Source organism: Salarias fasciatus, chromosome 3 (assembly GCF_902148845.1).
Source record: "Salarias fasciatus chromosome 3, fSalaFa1.1, whole genome shotgun sequence".
Classification (NCBI taxonomy): Eukaryota; Metazoa; Chordata; class Actinopteri; order Blenniiformes; family Blenniidae; genus Salarias; species Salarias fasciatus.
The window spans coordinates 3,576,104-3,599,517 of NC_043747.1; the positions used below are offsets into that span (position 1 = coordinate 3,576,104).

Consider the following 23,414-nt stretch of genomic DNA (forward strand, 5'->3'; position numbering starts at 1 on the left):
TTATTCGTGTGTTTCTCGTTCTCGTTCTCGTTCTCGTTCTTCTTCATTATTATACTGACCTACCAAGTAAACGCAAATTTGACCCCCTAAACATGCACGAAAACTCACCAAATTTGGCACGCACATCATGACCGGCGAAAAATTTCATAAAATGGAAAAATTAACCTCATCTGCTCTCTAGCGCCACCTAGAAACAGTAAAATTGTTGCCACGGCCCGCAGGAATGTCGTAGAGAGATCAAACCAACGTTGACGCATTCGTCTCACCGAGATCTAGAATTTACGTGCTGACACCCCTGACCTAATTCCAACAGGAAGTCTGCTATTTCTCTTTCAAAGTAAAATTTTGATCAAAATCACTCCTCACGAAAAAATTATCTCCTCCGAGACCGTTTGTCGTACAGACATAAGAGTCACGCGACGTGAAATAGGACGAATTTCTCTACAAAAGTTGTGAACAACTTTGTCAAAAGTCTAACGGTGTGGATTTTATTAGCATACAAAGTTGGAAGTCTGAAATCCTGCCTTGCTCCGGCCCTCATCCGTTATAATGGGGAAAAAAGGAAAAAAGTCGCCTTTTTTCAGCACCTCGAACAAGTGGCGACTGCGGCTAAACCGTGACTCATATCAACAAACCGAGCACATGGAAAGTTCCAGCAGGTTCTCCCGAACAAGATGATGTAACATAAGTGGGGAAAATATCATGTTATATGTATGTTTTCACAGGTAAGAAAAGGTGTGCGCTCTGCATTTTTTTTGTTCTCAGTTATAATGGAGCCGGATGGGGAAAAATCTTGCGCTTCTCACAAACTGAGGCCTCTACGGTCCAAACTAAAAGTCTGACTGCTCTGAAAGCCTCACCAACTGAAAGACAACAAATTTTCCTATCAAACGTGATATTTTTTGTTCAGTTATGCCAAACAGCAAAGGAACAAGGAGCAGTTGTTTCCCCAAAAAAGACTTTTATTTTCTCCTTTCTCCACTCTAGCTCACATTACCATATATGGGCATGCAGTGCAGTTACACAGCTGACAGCAGCTGTCAATCAAACTATGACACTGATTGCCTTCATTCAGTGACTCTCAAAAGCAGATGGGAGAAGCTGACAAGTCCATGTTAGTGGAAGACTGATGCCACCAGCTCCATGTTAATGGATGGAACATGCGAACAACTCCATGTTAGTGGATGGGAGATGCTAGCTACTCCATGTTAGTGGATGGGAGATGCTAACAACTCCATGTTAGTGGATGGGAGATGCTAGCTACTCCATGTTAGTGGATGGGACATGCTAACTACTCCATGTTAGCGGATGGGAGATGCTAACTACTCCATGTTAGTGGATGGGAGATGCTAACTACTCCATGTTAGTGGATGGGAGATGCTAACTACTCCATGTTAGTGGATGGAAGATGCTAACAACTCCATGTTAGTGGATGGGAGATGCTAACTTATCCATGTAAGTGGATGGGAGATGCTAACTACTCCATGTTAGTGGATGGGAGATGCTAACTCCTCCATGTTAGTGGATGGGAGATGCTAACTACTAAATGTTAGTGGATGGGAGGTGCTAACTACTCCATGTTAGTGGATGGGAGATGCTAACTACTCCATGTTAGTGGATGAGAGATGCCAAAAACTCCATCTTAGTGGATGACAGATGCCAACAGCTCCATGTTAGTGGATGGGAGATGCTAACTACTCCATGTTAGTGGATGGGAGATGCTAACTACTCCATGTTAGTGGATGGGAGATGCTAACTACTCCATGTTAGTGGATGGGAGATGCTAACTACTCCATGTTAGTGGATGGGAGATGCTGACTACTCCATGTTGGTGGATGGGAGATGCTAACTACTCCATGTTAGTGGATGGGGGATGCTAATTACTCCATGTTATTTGATGGGAGATGCTAACAATTTCATGTTAGTGGATGGGAGATGCTAACAACTCCATGTTAGTGGATGACAGATGCTTACAGCTCCATGTTAGTGAATGGGACATGTTAACAACTCCATGTTAGTGGATAAGTGATGCTAACAGCAACATGTTAGTGGATGGGAGCTGCTTACAACTCCATGTTAGTGGAGGGGAGATGCTAACTGCTCCATGTTAGTGGATGGGAGATGCTAACTACTCCATGTTAGTGGATGGGACATGCTAACAACTCCGTGTTAAAGGAAGACAGATTCTAAAAGCTTCATGTTAGTGCGTGGACGTCTCAGTCGCTGGCCGGCGGGAAGGCTCGGTCCCGACCAATGCCGCTTGCGGCTTTAATTTAGGGACCGAGCCCGGAGGGCATGGTGGCCGCAGGCCACCATGCCCGGAGGGCAAGGTCTCTATTGTTCTTCGTTCGTTTGTCGTTCTCCTCCTCCTCCTCCTCCTCCTCGTTCTCTATTATTATACTAACGCCCAAATAAACGCGAATTTGACCCCCTAAACATGCACGAAAACTCACCAAATTTGGCACGCAAATCATGACCGGCGAAAAATTTTATAAAATGGAAAAATTGGCCCCATCTGCTCTCTAGCGCCACCTAGATCCCAAAAAACGTCTAAAACAGTCGCTACGGCCCGCAGGAATGTCGGAGAGAGATCAAACCAACACTCATGCGTTCGTCTCATCAAGATCTACATTTCACGCGCTCACACACCTGACCTAAATCCAACAGGAAGTCCGCTATTTCCCTTTCAAAGTAAAATTTTGATCAAAATCACTCCTCACGAAAAAATTATCTCCTCCGAGACCGTTTGTCGCACACACATAAGAGTCACGCGACGTGAAAGAGGACAAATTTCTCTACAAAAGTTGTGAACAACTTTGTCAAAAGTCTAACGGTGTGGATTTTATTAGCGTTCAAAGTTGGAAGTCTGAAATCCTGCCTTGCTCCGGCCCTCATCCGTTATAATGGGGAAAAAAGGAAAAAAGTCGCCTTTTTTCAGCACCTCAAACAAGTGGCGACTGCGGCTAAACCGTGACTGCTATCAACAAACCGAGCACACGTAAAGTTCCAGCAGGTTCTCCTGAACAAGATGATGTAACATAAGTGGGGAAATATGATGATATATGCATGTTGACACAGGTAAGAATTGGGGTGCGCTCTGCATTTTTTTTGCTCTCAGTTATAATGGAGCCGGATGGGGAAAAATCTCGCGCTTCTCACAAACTGAGGCCTCTGGGGTCCAAACTAAAAGTCTCAATGCTCTGAAAGCCTCACCAACTGAAAGACAACTAATTTTCCTATCAAACGTGATATTTTTTGTTCAGTTTTGCCAAACAGGAAAGGTACAAGGAGCAGTTGTTTCGCAGAAGGAAACTGTAATTTTCTCCTCTCTCCACTCTAACTGAAATGACCATATATGGACATGCAGAGCAGTTACACAGCTGACAGCAGCTGTCAATCAAACTCTGACACTCAATGACTTCATTCAGTGACTCAGGAAAGCAGATGGCAAAAGCTAACTACTCCTTGTTAATGGATGGGAGATGCTAACGACTCCATGTTAGTGGATGGAACATGCTAACAACTCCATGTTAGTGGATGACTGAAGCCACCAGCTCCATGTTAATGGATGGAACATGCTAAGAACTCCATGTTAGTGGATGGGAGATGCTAACTACTCCATGTTAGTGGATGGGAGATGCGAGCTACTCCATGTTAGTGGATGGGAGATGCTAACTACTCCATGTTAGTGGATGGGAGATGCTAACTACTCCATGTTAGTGGATGGGAGATGCTAACTACTCCATGTTAGTGGATGGGAGATGCTAGCTACTCCATGTTAGTGGATGGGAGATGCTAACTACTCCATGTTAGTGGATGGGAGATGCTAGCTACTCCATGTTAGTGGATGGGAGATGCTAACTACTCCATGTTAGTGGATGGGAGATGCTAACTACTCCATGTTAGTGGATGGGAGATGCTAACTACTCCATGTTAGTGGATGGGAGATGCTAGCTACTCCATGTTAGTGGATGGGAGATGCTAACTCCTGCTTGTTAGTGGATGACAGATGCTAGCTACTCCATGTTAGTGGATGGGAGATGCTAACTACTCCATGTTAGTGGATGGGAGATGCGAGCTACTCCATGTTAGCGGATGGGAGATGCTAACTACTCCATGTTAGTGGATGGGAGATGCTAACTACTCCATGTTAGTGGATGGGAGATGCTAACTACTCCATGTTAGTGGATGGGAGATGCTAGCTACTCCATGTTAGTGGATGGGAGATGCTAACTACTCCATGTTAGTGGATGGGAGATGCTAGCTACTCCATGTTAGTGGATGGAAGATGCTAACTACTCCATGTTAGTGGATGGGAGATGCTAACGACTCCATGTTAGTGGATGGGAGATGCTAACAACTCAATGTTAGTGGATGGGAGATGCTAACAGCTCCATGTTAGCGGATGGGAGATGCTAACAGCTCCATGTTAGTGGATAGTAGATGCTAACAGCTACATGTTAGTGGATGGGAGATACTAACAGCTCCATGTTAGTGGATAGTAGATACTAACAGCTACATGTTAGTGGATGACAGACGCTAACAGCTACATCTTAGACAAAGGGAGATGCTAACAACTTGCATGTTCCTGGGTGGACGTCTCAGTCGCAGGCCGGCGGGGAGGCTCGGTCCCGACCAATGCCGCTTGCGGCTTTAATTAGGGACCGAGCCCGGAGGGCATGGTGGCCGCAGGCCACCATGCCCGGAGGGCAAGGTCTCTATTGTTCTTCGTTCGTTTGTCGTTCTCCTCCTCCTCCTCGTTCTCTATTATTATACTAACGCCCAAATAAACGCGAATTTGACCCCCTAAACATGCACGAAAACTCACCAAATTTGGCACGCAAATCATGACCGGCGAAAAATTTTATAAAATGGAAAAATTGGCCCCATCTGCTCTCTAGCGCCACCTAGATCCCAAAAAACGTCTAAAACAGTCGCTACGGCCCGCAGGAATGTCGGAGAGAGATCAAACCAACACTCATGCGTTCGTCTCATCATGATCTACATTTCACGCGCTCACACCCCTGACCTAAATCCAACAGGAAGTCTGCTATTTCCCTTTCAAAGTAAAATTTTGCTCAAAATCACTCCTCACGAAAAAATTATCTCCTCCGAGACCGTTTGTCGTACAGACATAAGAGTCACGCGACGTGAAAGAGGACAAATTTCTCTACAAAAGTTGTGAACAACTTTGTCAAAAGTCTAACGGTGTGGATTTTATTAACGTTCAAAGTTGGAAGTCTGAAATCCTGCCTTGCTCCGGCCCTCATCCGTTATAATGGGGAAAAAAGGAAAAAAGTCGCCTTTTTTCAGCACCTCGCACAAGTGGCGACTGCGGCTAAACCGTGACTCCTATCAACAAACCGAGCACACGCAAAATTTCACCACGTTCTCCCGAACAAGATGATGTAACGTAAGTGGGGAAAATATCATGTATCTGGAAGTTTTCACAGGTATAAGTGGGTGTGCGCTCTGCATTTTTTTGCCTCTCAGTTATAATGGAGCCGGATGGGGAAAAATCTCGCGCTTCTCACAAACTGAGGCCTCTACGGTCCAAACGAAATGTCTGACTGCTCTGAAAGCCTCACCAACTGAAAGACAACAAATTTTCCTATCAAACGTGATATTTTTTGTTCAGTTATGCCAAACAGCAAAGGAACAAGGAGCAGTTGTTTCCCCAAAAAAGACTTTTATTTTCTCCTCTCTCCACTCTAACTCACATTACCATATATGGGCATGCATTGCAGTTACACACCTGACAGCAGCTGTCAATCAAACTCTGCCACTGATTGCCTTCATTCAGTGACTCTCAAAAGCAGATGGGAAAAGCTAACTACTCCATGTTAGTGGATGGGAGATGCTAACTACTCCATGTTAGTGGATGAGAGACGCTAACTACTCAATGTAAGTGGATGGGAGATGCTAACTACTCCATGTTAGTGGATGGGAGAGGCTAACTGCTCCATGTTAGTGGATGGGACATGCTAACTACTCCATGTTAGTGGATGGGAGACGCTAACTACTCCATGTTGCTGGATGGGAAATGCTAACTACTCCATGTTAGTGGATGGGAGATGCTAACTACTCCATGTTAGTGGATGGGAGATGCTAACAATTCCATGTTAGTGGATGGGAGATGCTAACTTCTCCATGTTAGTGGATGGGACATGCTAACTACTCCATGTTAGTGGATGGGACATGCTAACTACTCCATGTTAGTGGATGGGAGATGCTAACTACTCCATGTTGGTGGATGGGAGATGCTAACTACTCCATGTTAGTGGATGGGAGATGCTAACTATTCCATGTTAGTGGATGGGAAACGCTAACTACTCCATGTTGCTGGATGGGAAATGCTAACTACTCCATGTTAGTGGATGGGAGATGCTAACTACTCCATGTTAGTGGATGGGAGATGCTAACAATTCCATGTTAGTGGATGGGAGATGCTAACTTCTCCATGTTAGTGGATGGGAGATGCTAACTACTCCATGTTAGTGGATGGGACATGCTAACTACTCCATGTTAGTGGATGGGAGATGCTAACTACTCCATGTTGGTGGATGGGAGATGCTAACTACTCCATGTTAGTGGATGGGAGATGCTAACTATTCCATGTTAGTGGATGGGAGATGCTAACAGCTCCATGTTAGTGGAAGGGAGATGCTAACTACTCCATGTTAGTGGATGGGAGATGCTAACTACTCCATGTTAGTGGATGGGAGATGCTAATAATTCCATGTTAGTGGATGGGAGATGCTAACTACTCCATGTTATTGGATGGGAGATGCTAACTACTCCATGTTAGTGGATGGGAGATGCTAACAAATCATTGTTAGTGGATGGGAGATGCTAACAATTCCATGTTAGTAGATGGGAGATGCTAACTTCTCCATGTTAGTGGATGGGAGATGCTAACTACTCCATGTTAGTGGATGGGAGATGCTAATAATTCCATGTTAGTGGATGGGAGATGCTAACTACTAAATGTTATTGGATGGGAGATGCTAACTACTCCATGTTAGTGGATGGGAGATGCTAACAAATCATTGTTAGTGGATGGGAGATGCTAACAATTCCATGTTAGTAGATGGGAGATGCTAACTTCTCCATGTTTGTGGATGGGAGATGCTAACTACTCCATGTTAGTGGATGGGACATGCTAACAACTCTGTGTTAATGGAAGACAGATTCTAACAGCGTCATGTTAGTGGGTGGACGTCTCAGTCGCTGGCCGGCGGGGAGGCTCGGTCCCGACCAATGCCGCTTGCGGCTTTAATTAGGGACCGAGCCCGAGGGCGAGGTGGCCTCAACTGAGGCCACCTTGCCTGAGGGCAAGGCCTCTATTGTTCTTCGTCCGTTTCTTCTTATTATCGTGCCGCCGCTTTGAACCCTAATTTGACCCCCTAAACATGCATGAAAACTCACCAAATTTGGCAGGCACATGCAGACTGGTGAAAAATTTCATAAAATGGAAAAATTAACCCCATATCTCCATCCGCTCTCTAGCGCCACCTAGAAACGTGAAAAAAGCCCACCGTAACTCGCAGGAATGTCGCAGAGAGATCAAACCAACTCTCATGCGTTCGTCTCCTTGAGATCTACAAAAAAGGATCTGTTTTTTTTTGGCTAAAACCAACAGGAAATCCGCTATTTTGAGTTATATGTCAAATTTTGATGAAAATCAGCCGAAAATGACTCCTCCTTTAAAAATTATCTGCTCCGAGAGCGCTTGTCGTGGAGACGTCAGAGTAGTGCCAAATAAAAGAGGACAAGTGTCTCTCACAAAGTTGTTAAAAACTTTTTCAAAAGTCTCAGGGTGTGGATTTTATTAACCCTTAAAGTTTGAAGTCTGAAAACGCACTTGCAACACTACAATGGACAGTGCGACCCGCACGAATGTCGCAGAGAAATAAAATCAACATGGATGAGTTCGTCTCATCGAGCTCTACAATTTACCAAGAGACATACCTATACCTAAATCCAACAGGAAGTCCGTTATTTCCTGTCAAATCAAATGTGCCTCAAAACACTTTTCACTCAAAAACCACTAATATGGACTGTTTCACCCTTCACAGTGTCGTACAGAGAAAAGAAACATATGCAGGCGTTCGTCTCATCGAGATCTACAACTTACTCACTCGTACCCAAGACCTAAATCAAACAGGAAGTCCATCATTCACACTTTTATTGTACATTTTTGCTCAAAAACTCTCTCCTTCTTCATCAATTAAGGCTTCCATGGTCAAAATTATAAGTCTGAATGCTCTGAAAACTTGACATTTGTAAAGACAACTAAAATGCCTATCAAAATTGAGGGTGTTTTTTTCATTTTGGGCAACGGGAATGCCTATAACCAGCTGTTTTTACCAAAGACAAACTGTGTGTCTGCCGAGTCACACTCTAACATCATGTGACCTACTTAAGCCATATATGGGCATAGAGCCTCTAGGCTGATCTGAGAGCTGCTGTAAAACATTCTGCATGTTGTCCCTGCTTTCCACAGTAGATGGCGCTCCGTGACCATAAATCACACGAGTGATGGATTGCTGCTCAAACAGGCAAATGAATGTATGGAATCACACTCACATGGACATATTGGTGTTTGACATAGTGGAGCAGACATGACTATCAAAATAAGAGCCTCACACCCCATATTTTTGCAAAATATGACATTTTTAACAAAGCACAGTGATAATTTCAAATTCAACAGTGTTAAAGGGCAACTCCGGTTTTTTTGATACCTGGACCTTATTTATAGGTGTGTGCCTGCTCATATACTCACTCAGACAAACATGGTGCAGCTTGGATTCCTTCAGAAGTTATTTAAATCCAACCGATTCAGCGGGGGCCACGGCAATGGAGCTTCCCGCACTGCAATCCATTGCCGTGGCCCCTGCTGAATCAGATGACAGATGCTAACAGCTACATGTTAGCGGATGGGAGATGCTAACAGCTACATGTTAGCGGATGGGAGATGCTAACAGCTACATGTTAGCGGATGGGAAATGCTAACAGCTACATGTTAGCGGACGGGATATGCTAACAGCTACATGTTAGCGGATGGGAGATGCTAACAGCTACATGTTAGCGGATGACATATGCTAACAGCTACATGATAGCGGATGGGAGATGCTAACAGCTACATGATAGCGGAAGGGAGATGCTAACAGCTGCATGTGAGCGGATGGGAGATGCTAACAGCTACATGTGAGTGGATGGGAGATGCTAACAGCTACTTGCTAGCGGATGAGAGATGCCAACAGCTACTTGCTAGCGGATGAGAGATGCTAACAGCTACCTGTTAGCAGATGGGGGATGCTAACAGCTACATGTTAGCGGATGACAGATGCTAAAAGCTCCATGTCAGTGGATGGGGGATGCTAACAACTCCATGTTAGTGGGTGAGAAAGTGCTGGAAGTCTATGGAGGAGCAAGGTTCCCAGTGACTTGGACTTCGGTCATCAAGGTACGAGGACGACCTCAGTCGGGCCACCTTGCCAGAGGGCGAGGTCCCGTCCAATGCCGCTTGCGGCTTTAATTCTATATTATTATTATACTAACGCCCAAATAAACGCGAATTTGACCCCCTAAACATGCACGAAAACTCACCAAATTTGGCACGCACATCATGACCGGCGAAAAATTTTATAAAATGGAAAAATTGACCCCATCTGCTCTCTAGCGCCACCTAGATCCCAAAAAACGTCTAAAACAGTCGCTACGGCCCGCAGGAATGTCGTAGAGAGATCAAACCAACACTCATGCGTTCGTCTCATCAAGATCTACATTTCACGCGCTCACACCCCTGACCTAAATCCAACAGGAAGTCCGCTATTTCCCTTTCAAAGTAAAATTTTGCTCAAAATCACTCCTCACGAAAAAATTATCTCCTCCGAGACCGTTTGTCGTACAAACATAAGAGTCACGCGACATGAAAGAGGACAATTTTCTCTACAAAAGTTGTGAACAACTTTGTCAAAAGTCTAACGGTGTGGATTTTATTAGCGTTCAAAGTTGGAAGTCTGAAATCCTGCCTTGCTCCGGCCCTCATCCGTTATAATGGGGAAAAAAGGAAAAAAGTCGCCTTTTTTCAGCACCTCGAACAAGTGGCGACTGCGGCTAAACCGTGACTCCTATCAACAAACCGAGCACACGCAAAGTTCCAGCAGGTTCTCCCGAACAAGATGATGTAACATAAGTGGGGAATATATCATGTTATATGTACATTTTCACAGGTAAGAAAAGGTGTGCGCTCTGCATTTTTTTTGTTCTCAGTTATAATGGAGCCGGATGGGGAAAAATCTCGCGCTTCTCACAAGCTGAGGCCTCTACAGTCCAAACTAAACGTCTGACTTCTCTGAAAGCCTAACCAACTGAAAGAAAACAAATTTTCCTATCAAACGTGATATTTTTTGCTCAGTTTTGCCAAACAGCAAAGGAACAAGGAGCAGTTGTTTCCCCAAAAAAGACTTTTATTTTCTCCTCTCTCCACTCTAACTCACATTACCATATATGGGCATGCATTGCAGTTACACAGCTGACAGCAGCTGTCAATCAAACTCTGACACTGATTGCCTTCATTCAGTGACTCTCAAAAGCATCTGGGAGAAGCTAACAACTCAATGTTAGTGGATGGAACATGCTAACAACACAATGTTAGTGGATGGGAGACGCTAACTACTCCATGTTAGTGGATGGGAGATGCTAACTACTCAATGTTAGTGGATGGGAGATGCTAACTACTCCATGTTAGCGGATGGAAGATGCTAACAATTCCATGTTAGTGGATGGGAGATGCTAACTACTCCATGTTAGTGGATGGGAGATGCTAACAGCTCCATGTTAGTGGATGGGAGATGCTAACTACTCCATGTTAGTGGATGGGAGATGCTAACAACTCCGTGTAAGTGGATGGCAGACGCTAACAACTCAATGTTAGTGGATGGGACATGCTAACTACTCCATGTTAGTGGATGGGGCATGCTAACTACTCCATGTTAGTGGATGGGAGATGCTAATTACTCAATGTTCGTGGATGGGAGATGCTAACAACTCCATGTTAGTGGATGGGAGATGCTAACTACTCAATGTTAGTGGATGGGAGATGCTAACTACTCCATGTTAGCGGATGGGAGATGCTAACAGCTCCATGTTAGTGGATTACAGATGCTAACAGCTACATGTTAGTGAATGGGACATGCTGAAAACTCCATGTTAGTGGATGACAGATGCTAACAGCTCTATGTTAGTGGACTGGGCATGCTAACAACTCCATATTAGTGGATGACAGATGCTCACAACTGCCATGTTAGTGTATGGACGTCTCAGTCGTGGGCTGGCGCGGAGGCTCGGTCCCGACCAATGCCGCTTGCGGCTTTAATTCTCTATTATTATACTAACGCCCAAATAAACGCCAATTTGACCCCCTAAACATGCACGAAAACTCACCAAATTTGGCACACACATCCGGATCGGCGAAAAATTCGATAAAATGGAAAAAAAAAAACAGCATCTGCTCTATAGCGCCACCTAGATCCCGAAAAACGTCTAAAACAGACGCTATGGCCTGCAGGAATGTCGTAGAGAGATCAAACCAACACTCACGCGTTCGTCTCATCAAGATCTACATTTCACGCGCTCACACCCCTGACCTAAATCCAACAGGAAGTCCGCTATTTCCCTTTCAAAGTAAAATTCTGATCAAAATCACTCCTCACGAAAAAATTATCTCCTCCGAGACCGTTTGTCGCACAGACATAAGAGTTACACGACGTGAAAGAGGACAAATTTCTCTACAAAAGTTGTGAACAACTTTGTCAAAAGTCTGACGGTGTGGATTTTATTAGCGTACAAAGTTGGAAGTCTGAAATCCTGCCTTGCTCCGGCCCTCATCCGTTATAATGGGGAAAAAAGGAAAAAAGTCGCCTTTTTTCAGCACCTCGAACAAGTGGCGACTGCGGCTAAACCGTGACTCCTATCAACAAACCGAGCACATGGAAAGTTCCAGCAGGTTCTCCCGAACAAGATGATGTAACATAAGTGGGGAAAATATCATGTTATATATATGTTTTCACAGGTAAGAAAAGGTGTGCGCTCTGCATTTTTTTTGTTCTCAGTTATAATGGAGCCGGATGGGGAAAAATCTCGCGCTTCTCACAAACTGAGGCCTCTGCGGTCCAAACTAAACGTCTGACTGCTCTGAAAGCCTCACCAACTGAAAGAAAACAAATTTTCCTTTCAAACGTGATATTTTTTGTTCAGTTTTGCCAAACAGCAAAGGAACAAGGACCAGTTGTTTCCCCAAAAAAGACTTTTATTTTCTCCTCTCTCCACTCTAACTGAAATGACCATATATGGGCATACATTGCAGTTACACAGCTGACAGCAGCTATCAATCAAACTCTGCCACTGATTGCCTTCATTCAGTGACTGTCAAAAGCAGCTGGGAGAAGCTAACTACTCCATGTTAGTGGATGACTGATGCCACCAGCTCCATGTTAATGGATGGAACATGCTAAGAACTCCATGTTAGTGGATGGGAGATGCTAACTACTCCATGTTAGTGGATGGGAGATGCTAACTACTCCATGTTAGTGGATGGGAGATGCTAACTACTCCATGTTAGTGGATGGGGGATGCTAACTACTCCATGTTAGTGGATGGGACATGCTAACTACTCCATGTTAGTGGATGGGAGATGCTAACTACCCCATGTTAGTGGATGGGAGATGCTAACTACTCCATGTTAGTGGATGGGACATGCTAACAGCTTGATGTTAGTGGATGGGAGATCCTAACTACTCCATGTTAGTGGATGGGAGATGCTAACAGCTCCATGTTAGTGGACGGGAGATGCTAACAACTCCATGTTAGTGGATAGGAGATGCTAACAGCTCCATGTTAGTGGATGGGAGATGCTCACTACTCCATGTTAGTGGATGGGAGATGCTAACAGCTCCATGTTAGTGGGTGGTAGATGCTAACAGCTACATGTTAGTGGATGGGAGATGATAACAGCTCCATGTTAGTGGATGACAGATGCTCACAACTCCATGTTAGTGGATGACAGAAGCTAACAACTGCATGTTAGTGGATGGGACATGCTAACAACTCTGTGTTAATGGAAGACAGATTCTGACAGCTTCATGTTAGTGGGTGGACGTCTCAGTCGCTGCCCGGCGCGGAGGCTCGGTCCCGACCAATGCCGCTTGCGGCTTTAATTATACTTACGCCCAAGTAAACGCGAATTTGACCCCCTAAACATGCACGAAAACTCACCAAATTTGGCACGCACATCATGACCGGCGAAAAATTTTATAAAATGGAAAAAAAAAACAACATCTGCTCTCTAGCGCCACCTAGATCCCAAAAAACGTCTAAAACAGTCGCTACGGCCCGCAGGAATGTCGTAGAGAGATCAAACCAACGTTGACGCGTTCGTCTCATTGAGATCTACATTTCACGCGCTGACACCCCTGACCTAAATCCAACAGGAAGTCGGTTATTTCCCTTTCAAAGTAAAATTTTGCTCAAAATCACTCCTCACGTTAAAATTATCTCCTCCGAGACCGTTTGTCGTACAAACATAAGAGTCACGCGACGTGAAAGAGGACAATTTTCTCTACAAAAGTTGTGAACAACTTTGTCAAAAGTCTAACGGTGTGGATTTTATTAGCGTTCAAATTTGGAAGTCTGAAATCCTGCCTTGCTCCGGCCCTCATCCATTATAATGGGGAAAAAGGAAAAAGGTCGCCTTTTTTCAGCACCTCGAACAAGTGGCGACTGCGGCTAAACCGTGACTCCTATCAACAAACCGAGCACACGCAAAGTTGCAGCAGGTTCTCCCGAACAAGATGATGTAACATAAGTGGGGAAAATACCATGTTATATGTATGTTTTCACAGGTAAGAAAAGGTGTGCGCTCTGCATTTTTTTGCCTCTCAGTTATAATGGAGCCGGATGGGGAAAAATCTTGCGCTTCTCACAAGCTGAGGCCTCTGGGGTCCAAACTAAAAGTGTGACTGCTCTGAAAGCCTCACCAAGTGAAAGACAACAAATTTTCCTATCAAACGAGATATTTTTTGTTCAGTTATGCCAAACAGCAAAGGAACAAGGACCAGTTGTTTCCCAAACAGAAACTTTTATTTTCGCCTCTCTCCACTCTAACTGAAATTACCATATATGGGCATACAGTGCAGTTACACAGCTGACAGCAGCTGTCAATCAAACTCTGACACTCAGTGCCTTCATTCAGTCACTCTCAAAAGCAGATGGGAGAAGCTAACAGCTCCATGTTAGTGGATGGGAGATGCTAACTACTCCATGTTAGTGGAAGACAGATGCTAAGAGCTCCATGTTAGTGGGTGGGAAATGCTGAGAACTCCATGTTAGTGGATGGGAGATGCTCACTACTCCATGTTAGTGGATGAGACATGCTAACTACTCCATGTTAGTGGATTGGAGATGCTAACTACTCCATGTTAGTGGAAGACAGATGCTAAGAGCTCCATGTTAGTGGATGGGAGATGCTAACAATTCCATGTTAGTAGATGGGAGATGCTAACAACTCACTGTTAGTGAATGGGAGATGCTAAGAGCTCCATGTTAGTGGATGGGAGATGCTAACTGCTCCATGTTAGTGGATGGGAGATGCTAACTACTCCATGTTAGTGGATGGGAGATGCTAGCTACTCCATGTTAGTGGATGGGAGATGCTAACTACTCCATGTTAGTGGATGGGAGATGCTAACTACTCCATGTTAGTGGATGGGACATGCTAAGTACTCCATGTTAGTGGATGGGAGATGCTAACTACTCCATGTTAGTGGATGGGAGATGCTAACAGTTCCATGTTAGTGGATGGAAGATGCTAACGACTCCATGTTAGTGGAAGACAGATGCAAAGAGCTACATGTTAGTGGATGGGAGATGCTAACAACTCCATGTAAGTGGATGGCAGACGCTAACTACTCCATGTAAGTGGATGGCAGACGCTAACTACTCCATGTTAGTGGATGGGAGATACTAACTACTCAATGTTCGTGGTTGGGAGATGCTAACTACTCCATGTTAGTGGATGACAGATGCCAACAACTCCCATGTCAGTGGGTGGACGTCTCAGTCGTGGGCCGGCAAGGAGGCTCGGTCCCGACCAATGCCGCTTGCGGCTTTAATTCTATTACAGCTTTCGCCGCCCTTTCCACTGCATCCTGCGCTGTTTCTGCACCCTGAACCGCATCATGTACAATAATTCCGCCTAAAACTCCTCCTGTTGTAGCCACAACTGCTGCTGTCACACCTGCCCCGACTCCTACGGCTAGCGCTGCTTCCCCTCCCGCCTCCGACGCCGCTGCAGGTGCAGGTGCTCCCATTAACGCTGGAACCTTCTTCATAAAATTTATTGCTTGAGATGGATTTATTATCATCATTGTAAGTACTCTAACCAGAGCCTCTATGCCAAACAAAGCTCCCAACAAAGCCCCCGTTGCGACCCCGGCCAGTTCGGTCAGAAATCTGTTTGTCACTTGGCGTCTGGCCTGGTTTCTGATCTCCTCTGGTGATAGGTCTTCTGGAGATGACTGCCTGATTTGCTCCTCCTCTCTCTGGGTTTCTCTCTCCACAGCTTGCAGCATGTCGTTGGAGTAGCATTGGCCGTTTCTTTCTACCGTTAGCTTGTCGATGGTCTTCAGTAACTCTTCCCTCTGGAAGCGGTTGCTCCTGTAGTCGTTCTGCAGCGTGTTGTTGTTCCAGTGTTTGTTGTCGAAGACGTGGCACCGGCCGCTGCACCTGTTCACCAGGTCTCTCAGCTTTTGATTCTCTCTGATGAACTCCTTGATTTTCATCCCTTCATCTAGCTCGTTGCCGAGAGTGAAGACGACCACGGCGTGATTCAGAATGTCTTCAGAGAAATACTCACATATTCTGCTGATGACTTCTTGCTCCTGCTCTGAGAATCTCTCAACTTTCAGCACGATGAGAAAAGCGTGAATTCCAGGAGCACACTCTGTGATGCACTTCATGATCTCAGGCTTCAAATCCTCCTCTGACCTTTCTGTGTCAAACAAACCAGGCGTGTCGACCAAAGTGATCTTTCTGTCACTGACATCTCTGGTTTCAGATTGACATGTGGCAGTTCCAGAAACAGAAGAATGATGTGCAGTGAACAAGTCCTCTCCAAGTATGATGTTAGCGAGGCTGCTTTTCCCACAGCCAGTTTTTCCCAGCAGGACGATCCGCTTTGACTCTAAGGGAGAAAAAAGACTCTGTTCAAGCATATCTGGATCTTTTATCATGTGTTTTTTTGAACAGCAATTTGAAATTAAGCAAACGCAAACTGCAGTGCACCATGGTACAAAGTCGTACAAGAAGCAATTTCTCATTGATAGAGAAGGAAAAACAATAAGGAACTTGTGTTTGCACACTGATGTGATGTTACTGGTGGATGCTGGCGGATGCTGGTGGACTGGCTATGTATCGGTCATGTAAAACCACCGATCAATTTGTTCAGATCTTGTTTACGTCTCGCCTGGTTGTGGACAGTCAGCGGATTTGCGGTATGCTTGAGTCTCGTCACTGTGCCTTCACTCCGTAAAGTGTGGGTTGGTTTGCAGGCGCGGTTCCCACGCCTCTGCAAATTCAGTCATCTCGAAGATGCGTTTCTTCACTATCAGTTAGCCGAGAATAGAGCTGATCGTAAATCATCCATCCATCCATCCATCCATTTTCTACCGCTTATCTGGGGCCAGGTCGCGGGGGCAGCAGTCTCAGCAGGGATGCCCAGACTTCCCTGTCCCCAGACACTTCCTCCAGCTCCTCTGGGAGGATCCCAAGGCGTTCCCAGGCCAGCCGAGAGACATAGTCTCTCCAGCGTGTCCTGGGTCTTCCCCGGGGTCTCCTCCCAGTGGGACATGAGAGTGTCCCACTGGGACACTCTCAGGTCGCAACGGGGGCTTTGTTGGGAGCTTTGTTTGGCATAGAGGCGTCCAGGAGGCATCCTAAACAGATGTCCGAGCCACCTCAGCTGGTTCCTCTCGATGTGGAGGAGTAGCGGCTTTACTCCGAGCTCCTCCCTGGTGACTGAGCTCCTCACCCTATCTCTAAGGGAGCGCCCAGCCACCCTACGGAGGAAGCTCATTTCGGCCGCTTGTATCCGGGATCTTGTCCTTTCGGTCATGACCCAAAGCTCATGACCATAGGTGAGGGTGGGAACGTAGATTGACCGGTAAATCGAGAGCCTCGCCTTTCGGCTCAGCTCCTTCTTCACCACGACGGACCGATACAACGACTGCATCACTGCAGCCGCTGCACCGATCCGCCTGTCAATCTCACGCTCCATCCGTCCCCCACTCGTGAACAAGACCCCAAGATACTTGAACTCCTCCACTTGGGCTAGGGTCTCTCCACCAACCTGGAGGGGGCAAGCCACCTTCCTCCGGTCGAGGACCATGGCCTCTGATTTGGAGGTGCTGATCCTCATCCCTGCCGCTTCACACTCGGCTACGAACCGCCCCAGTGCATGCTGTAGGTCCGGGTTCGATGAAGCCAACAGGACAACATCATCTGCAAAAAGCAGAGATGAAATCCTGTGGTTCCCGAACCGGACCCCCTCCGGCCCCTGGCTGCACCTAGAAATTCTGTCCATGAAGATTATGAACAGAACCGGTGACAAAGGGCAGCCCTGCCGGAGTCCAACATGCACCGGGAACAGGTCCGACTTACTGCCGGCAATGCGGACCAGACTCCTACTCCGGTCATACAAAGACCGGACGGCCCTTAACAAGGGGCCCCGGACTCCGTATTCCCGGAGCACCCCCCACAAGACACCACGAGGGACACGGTCGAATGCCTTCTCCAAATCCACAAAACACATGTGGACTGGTTGGGCAAACTCCCACGAACCCTCGAGCACCCTATGGAGGGTATAGAGCTGGTCCACTGTTCCACGACCAGGGCGAAAACCGCATTGTTCCTCCTGGATCCGAGGTTCGACTATCGGTCGGATCCTCCTCTCCAGTACCCTGGAATAGACTTTCCCGGGGAGGCTGAGGAGTGTAATCCCCCTATAGTTGGAGCACACCCTCCGGTCCCCCTTTTTAAACAGGGGGACCACCACCCCGGTCTGCCAATCCAGAGGCACCGTCCCCGACAGCCACGCGATGTTGCAGAGACGTGTCAACCAAGACAGTCCCTGCACATCCAGAGACTTAAGGTACTCAGGCCGAATCTCGTCCACCCCCGGTGCCTTGCCACCGAGGAGCTTGCCAACCACCTCAGTGACTTCAGCTTGGGTGATGGACGAGTCCACCTCTGAGACCTCAGCCTCTGCTTCCTCCACGGAAGACGTGGCGACGGGATTGAGGAGGTCCTCAAAGTATTCCTTCCACCGTCCAACAATATCCCCAGTTGAGGTCAGCAGCTCCCCACCTCCACTGTAAACAGTGTTGGCGGAGACCTGCTTTCCCCTCCTGAGGCGCCGGACGGTTTGCCAGAATTTCTTCGAGGCCGACCGATAGTCCTCCTCCATGGCCTCCCCGAACTCCTCCCAGACCCGAGTTTTTGCCTCCACAACTGCTCGGGCTGCAGTTCGCTTGGCCTGCCGGTACCCGTCAGCTGCTTCGGGAGTCCCATGAGCCAGCAAGGCTCGATAGGACTCCTTCTTCAGCTTGACGGCAGCCCTTACTTCCGGTGTCCACCACCGGGTTCGGGGGTTGCCGCCACGACAGGCACCGGAGACCTTACGACCACAGCTCCGAGCAGCTGCTTCGACAATGGAGGTGGAGAACATGGTCCACTCGGACTCAATGTCCCCAGCCTCCCTCGGGACATGAGAGAAGCTCTCCCGGAGGTGGGAGTTGAAAGCCATGCTGACAGAGGGTTCCGCCAGACGTTCCCAGCAGACCCTCACAACACGTTTGGGTCTGCCAAGTCTGTCCGGTTTCCTCCTCCGCCAGCGAATCCAACTCACCACCAGGTGGTGATCGGTCGACAGCTCTGCCCCTCTTTTCACCCGAGTGTCCAAAACATGCGGCCGGAGGTCAGATGACACGACAACAAAGTCGATCATCGACCTCCGACCTAGGGTGTCCTGGTGCCAAGTGCACTTATGGACACCCCTGTGCTCGAACATGGTGTTCGTTATGGACAAACTGTGACTAGCACAGAAGTCCAATAACAGAACACCACTCGGGTTCAGATCGGGGAGGCCGTGCGATCCAATCACCATCTTCCAGGTCTCACTGTCGCTGCCCACGTGGGCGTTGAAGTCCCCCAGTAGAACAATGGAGTCCCCAGTCGGAGCACTGTCCAGCACCCCTCCCAGGGACTCCAAGAAGGCCGGGTACTCTGCACTGCTGTTCGGCCCGTAAGCCGAGACAACAGTGAGGCACCTATCCCCGACCCGAAGGCGCAGGGATGCAACCCTCTCGTTCACTGGGGTGAACTCCAACACATGGCGGCTGAGCTGTGGGGCTATAAGCAAACCCACACCAGCCCGCCGCCTCTCACCGCGGGCAACGCCAGAGAAGTGGAGAGTCCAGCCCTTCTCGAGAGGTTGGGTTCCAGAGCCCAGGCTATGTGTGGAGGTGAGCCCGACTATATCTAGCCGGTACCTCTCAACCTCCCTCACAAGCTCGGGCTCCTTCCCCGCCAACGAAGTGACATTCCATGTCCCTAGAGCCAGTCTCTGTGTCCGAGGATCGGGTCGCCGGGCACCCTGCCGTCGGCTGCCACCCAATCCACACTGCACCCGGCCCCTACGGTTCCCTCGGTGGGTGGTGAGCCCACCGGAGGTCAGGCCCACGTCGTCCCTTCGGGCTGAGCCCAGCCGGGCCCCGTGGGCAAAGACCCGGCCACCAGGCGCTCGCTTACGAGCCCCAACCCCAGGCCTGGCTCCAGGGTGGGGCCCCGGCTGCGCCATACCGGGCGACGTAACGACCTTTGTTCTTTTTCTGCTCATAGGGGGTTTTGAACTGCTCTCAGTCTGGCCCGTCACCCAGGACCTGTTTGCCATGGGAGACCCTACTAGGGGGCATAAAGCCCCCCGGCAACATAGCTCCTGGGATCATGCGGGCTCTCAAACTCCCCCACCACGTTAAGGTGGCAGTTCTAGGGGGAGAACGGGGGAGGTCGTAAATCATGTGAAAAACTACTCAAGGCACTGGACAACCTGCCCCTGTCGCAGGCGGTGGAGAGGACTTTCCAGTTAGCGCAGTTAGCATCACAGCTTTAAGACCAGCTTCTTCACACTCTGCTCTGCTGGCAGAGAAAGTGGCCCTGACCACTCAGCTTCCCGACCCCACTAATCCTCATGACGACCTCGAAGTTGACATTGCAGGTCACCGGGATCTCTCAGGATGTGAGGCTTGCAAGGCACCAACTCGCCAAATTCAATCAAACTCCCTTCTCAGTGAGTCCACAGTCCAACGGCTCTTTCCCAAACAGACTATTAAAGCAGGAGCAGAGGAGGTGTTTAGGTAAAGTCACTCTAAAACCAACATATAGGCACCACCACCTTTGTACGTTATGGCTCGAGAGTCCCCCCAGCTTTCACCTTCCAGGTGTTAAGCCATGGTGTCAACTTCCTGGGGTTTAAACTCTCTGTGCCCTGGAATTTTCCATCACTGACAACCGAGGTGCCGCCATCCTGACAGTGACCACACCATGGCAGCAGCACTGGCCATCGTTTTTCTCCTGGCTTGGACACCCATCTTCCAAACTCTACGCCGGTCACCCCTTGCCCTGCGTGATGATGCCATAGCGAGCTGCAGAAACTGCCGGATGCTGGCATCACTGAGCAACTCAACGCGTCACCCTGGATCTCTAATCTGGTGATGGCAAAGATGAAGACAGGTGGCCTGTGCCCCTGTGTCTATCTCAGGCAAGTGAACAAGGCTGTGGACCCAGACAAATGCCCACTACCCACAGTGCCTGCCTGATCCCCTCTGTCCTGCACAGCTATCGTCATTCCTGGGGATGACTGCTCACTACCTGCGCTTCCTTCCCCTCTTTTCTGAGACATACAAGCCTGTTCTCACAAAGCTGTGCATATATATATTTATAATGGCTGGCCTGCCAGGGTCCTGGAGGGCCTAAGCACCCTTTCACCAGGTCAGGAAGGACATGTCCTGCTGGAATGACATCTGCAAGACCAGATTGGTGTGCACAGTGATCCGAAGTGCTCTGAGAGAGTGTGTCTTGGCCGTGTTCCATGACAGCCATCTGGAAATCATCAAAGTCAAGCAAAAATGCAGAGGTCTAGTCTGGTGGCCAGGTTTTGTCAGAGAGACCGAGGATCTGGTCAGAGACTGTGTAGCTTGCCTCACCAGCGGTAAAACCGTTCCACCTGGTACACTGGTACTCTTTTAAATACTCAGGTGCTTTTCTTTGCCTCTCGGGATACCTTCTTTCTCCCTCTTCTTTCTGGGCACTCTCAGTCTGAGCCACACCTGTTTCAACATTCTCCTCAACTCTGGACTCTTTACTCTCTGTAGGCTGTCCCTGGCCTTGATTCACAATCCTCTGTGGTGCATCTCCATAACGCTCAATGTCATCCCTCATGTCACAACCTGTCTGAGTCTGGTTGTCAGTGCTGCATTTAGTGACGGTTTTTATTAGCCTGTGTTTTGAGACTTTTCCTGTTTTAGGGAAATACACATTATACGCTGGACTGTATTTGTCATAACCAACAAAAATTCCCTTATCACATCTGGAATCGACCTTCTTCTTGTCCTGTTGATATGCATAGCATTCAGAGCCAACAATCTTCAGCAGAACCCTGCTGGAACCAGACTGAAGCTCCTCACTCCGTCCAGGGGCTTTTTCCTCGAGCAGCATCTGTAGAATATAACGATGTTCTCCCTGGAGAACCCTGAAGACTGGAGTCACATCACCTCCAGGATCGACACCTTATCATTGACCTGTTCATATTGTTGTTGTTCCTGGTAAATAAAAGAAAGAACAGTAGAATCTTTAAAAACATGTAATTTTTAACCTTCCTGATGTTTCTAACTTATTTTTGCTTTTTACTCTTGAAGGTTCTGTTGAAGTTTGTTGAATAAAGTTTTTCTTAAACTCCTGACTTTCTTTGTTAGACACCTGCTTATCATTAATATCTCTCTTTTCTTAACAGTGCAACACGTAAGTGTATTTACTGAAGAGAGAAATGAATAGTGCTAATGATGTGTTTAACTATACAATGTATATTAGACTGATGTAAAACAGTCATCATGAAGACCTGAGCAGACGAAGGACAAAAGGCAGCCAGGTATGACAGGCAGTAAACAAAGAGTGAAATAATTGTATTTGTAAAAATGTCTGATCAGCTGTTTTTCTTCTGAGATCAGCTCCAAGTTAAACAGTAACTGAAGGCTGTACAGGAGGACAGGAGGCTAGGAGTAAGAGTAACACTGTAGAATACACAGCATTTATGAGACAGAATTGGTCCAAGCAATACTTCCTGATCACCGGCTCCGCTATAAACACTCATCTTATCTTGCTTTTTATTAATATTTTACTGTATGGATGACATGACACCTTAACAGATGTTGGTGTTGTAAACACACCATGATGTCGTCAAGGACGCTGGTTCCAAGTGCGCATTAACTTTGATGGGTTCTCGTCTTGTCACAAGTCTGGACTCGAAGTACGACTAAAAGGTGTTTTCTCGCCAACTACATGGGTACACACTCGTGTACTAAGAATTGAGAAATGGCCAAAGTCTTTGGTGTCAAAATGTCTGAGAAAATGTGCAGAAATCTTTTTTTCCCAGTGACATTATTCCTGTGAGTCTCTCTCTCTCTCTCTCCCTCTCTCTCTCTCTCTCTCTCTCTCTCTCTCTCTCTCTCTCTCTCTCACACACACACACACACACACACACACACACACACACACACACACGCGCACACGCACAGTCTCGTATTTCTATCCTTGTGGGGACCGTCCATTGACTCCCATTCATGTCTAGCCCCTAACCCTGACCCTTACCCTAACCCTAACCCACACCACAACAAAGCCTAACCCTAAAGAAATGTTTTTGCACTTTTACTTTTTTCAGTAACAACAACATGGTCAAGAAAACACTGTTTCTCCTACTTAGGACCGGAAAAAGGTCCCCACAAGGCACGTCGTTCCACGTTTTGCTATCCTTGTGGGGACATTTGGCCCCAACAAGGATAGAAATACAAGAACACACACACACACACACACACACACACACCCACACCCACACACACACACACACCCACACCCACACCCACACCCACACCCACACACACACACACACACACACACACACACACACACACACACACTTAACTTGACATGCATGTTTCTGGACTGTGGGGAGAAACAGCTCCACCTGCTCCTCTTCCAGCTGGCAGACTCTGATTCCTCCATGTTTTACAGTTTTTCACAAT

General features: G+C 47.4%; 2 protein-coding genes across 2 annotated transcripts in view; both read right to left on the reverse strand.

Moving 5' to 3' along the window:
* LOC115408404 (GTPase IMAP family member 7-like) overlaps positions 1 to 23,414 on the reverse strand; it is a 693,369-nt gene that overhangs the window by 28,370 nt on the left and 641,585 nt on the right. The window lies entirely within an intron of this gene.
* Positions 15,320 to 23,414, reverse strand: part of LOC115386165 (uncharacterized) — an 86,586-nt gene continuing 78,491 nt past the window's right edge. The window contains exons 7-8 of the mRNA XM_030088386.1: positions 15,447 to 16,246; positions 15,320 to 15,352 (exon numbers count right to left, since the gene is read on the reverse strand). Of these exons, the coding sequence (XP_029944246.1) occupies positions 15,320 to 15,352; positions 15,447 to 16,246 (833 nt within the window). The remainder of the gene's footprint in view (positions 15,353 to 15,446; positions 16,247 to 23,414) is intronic.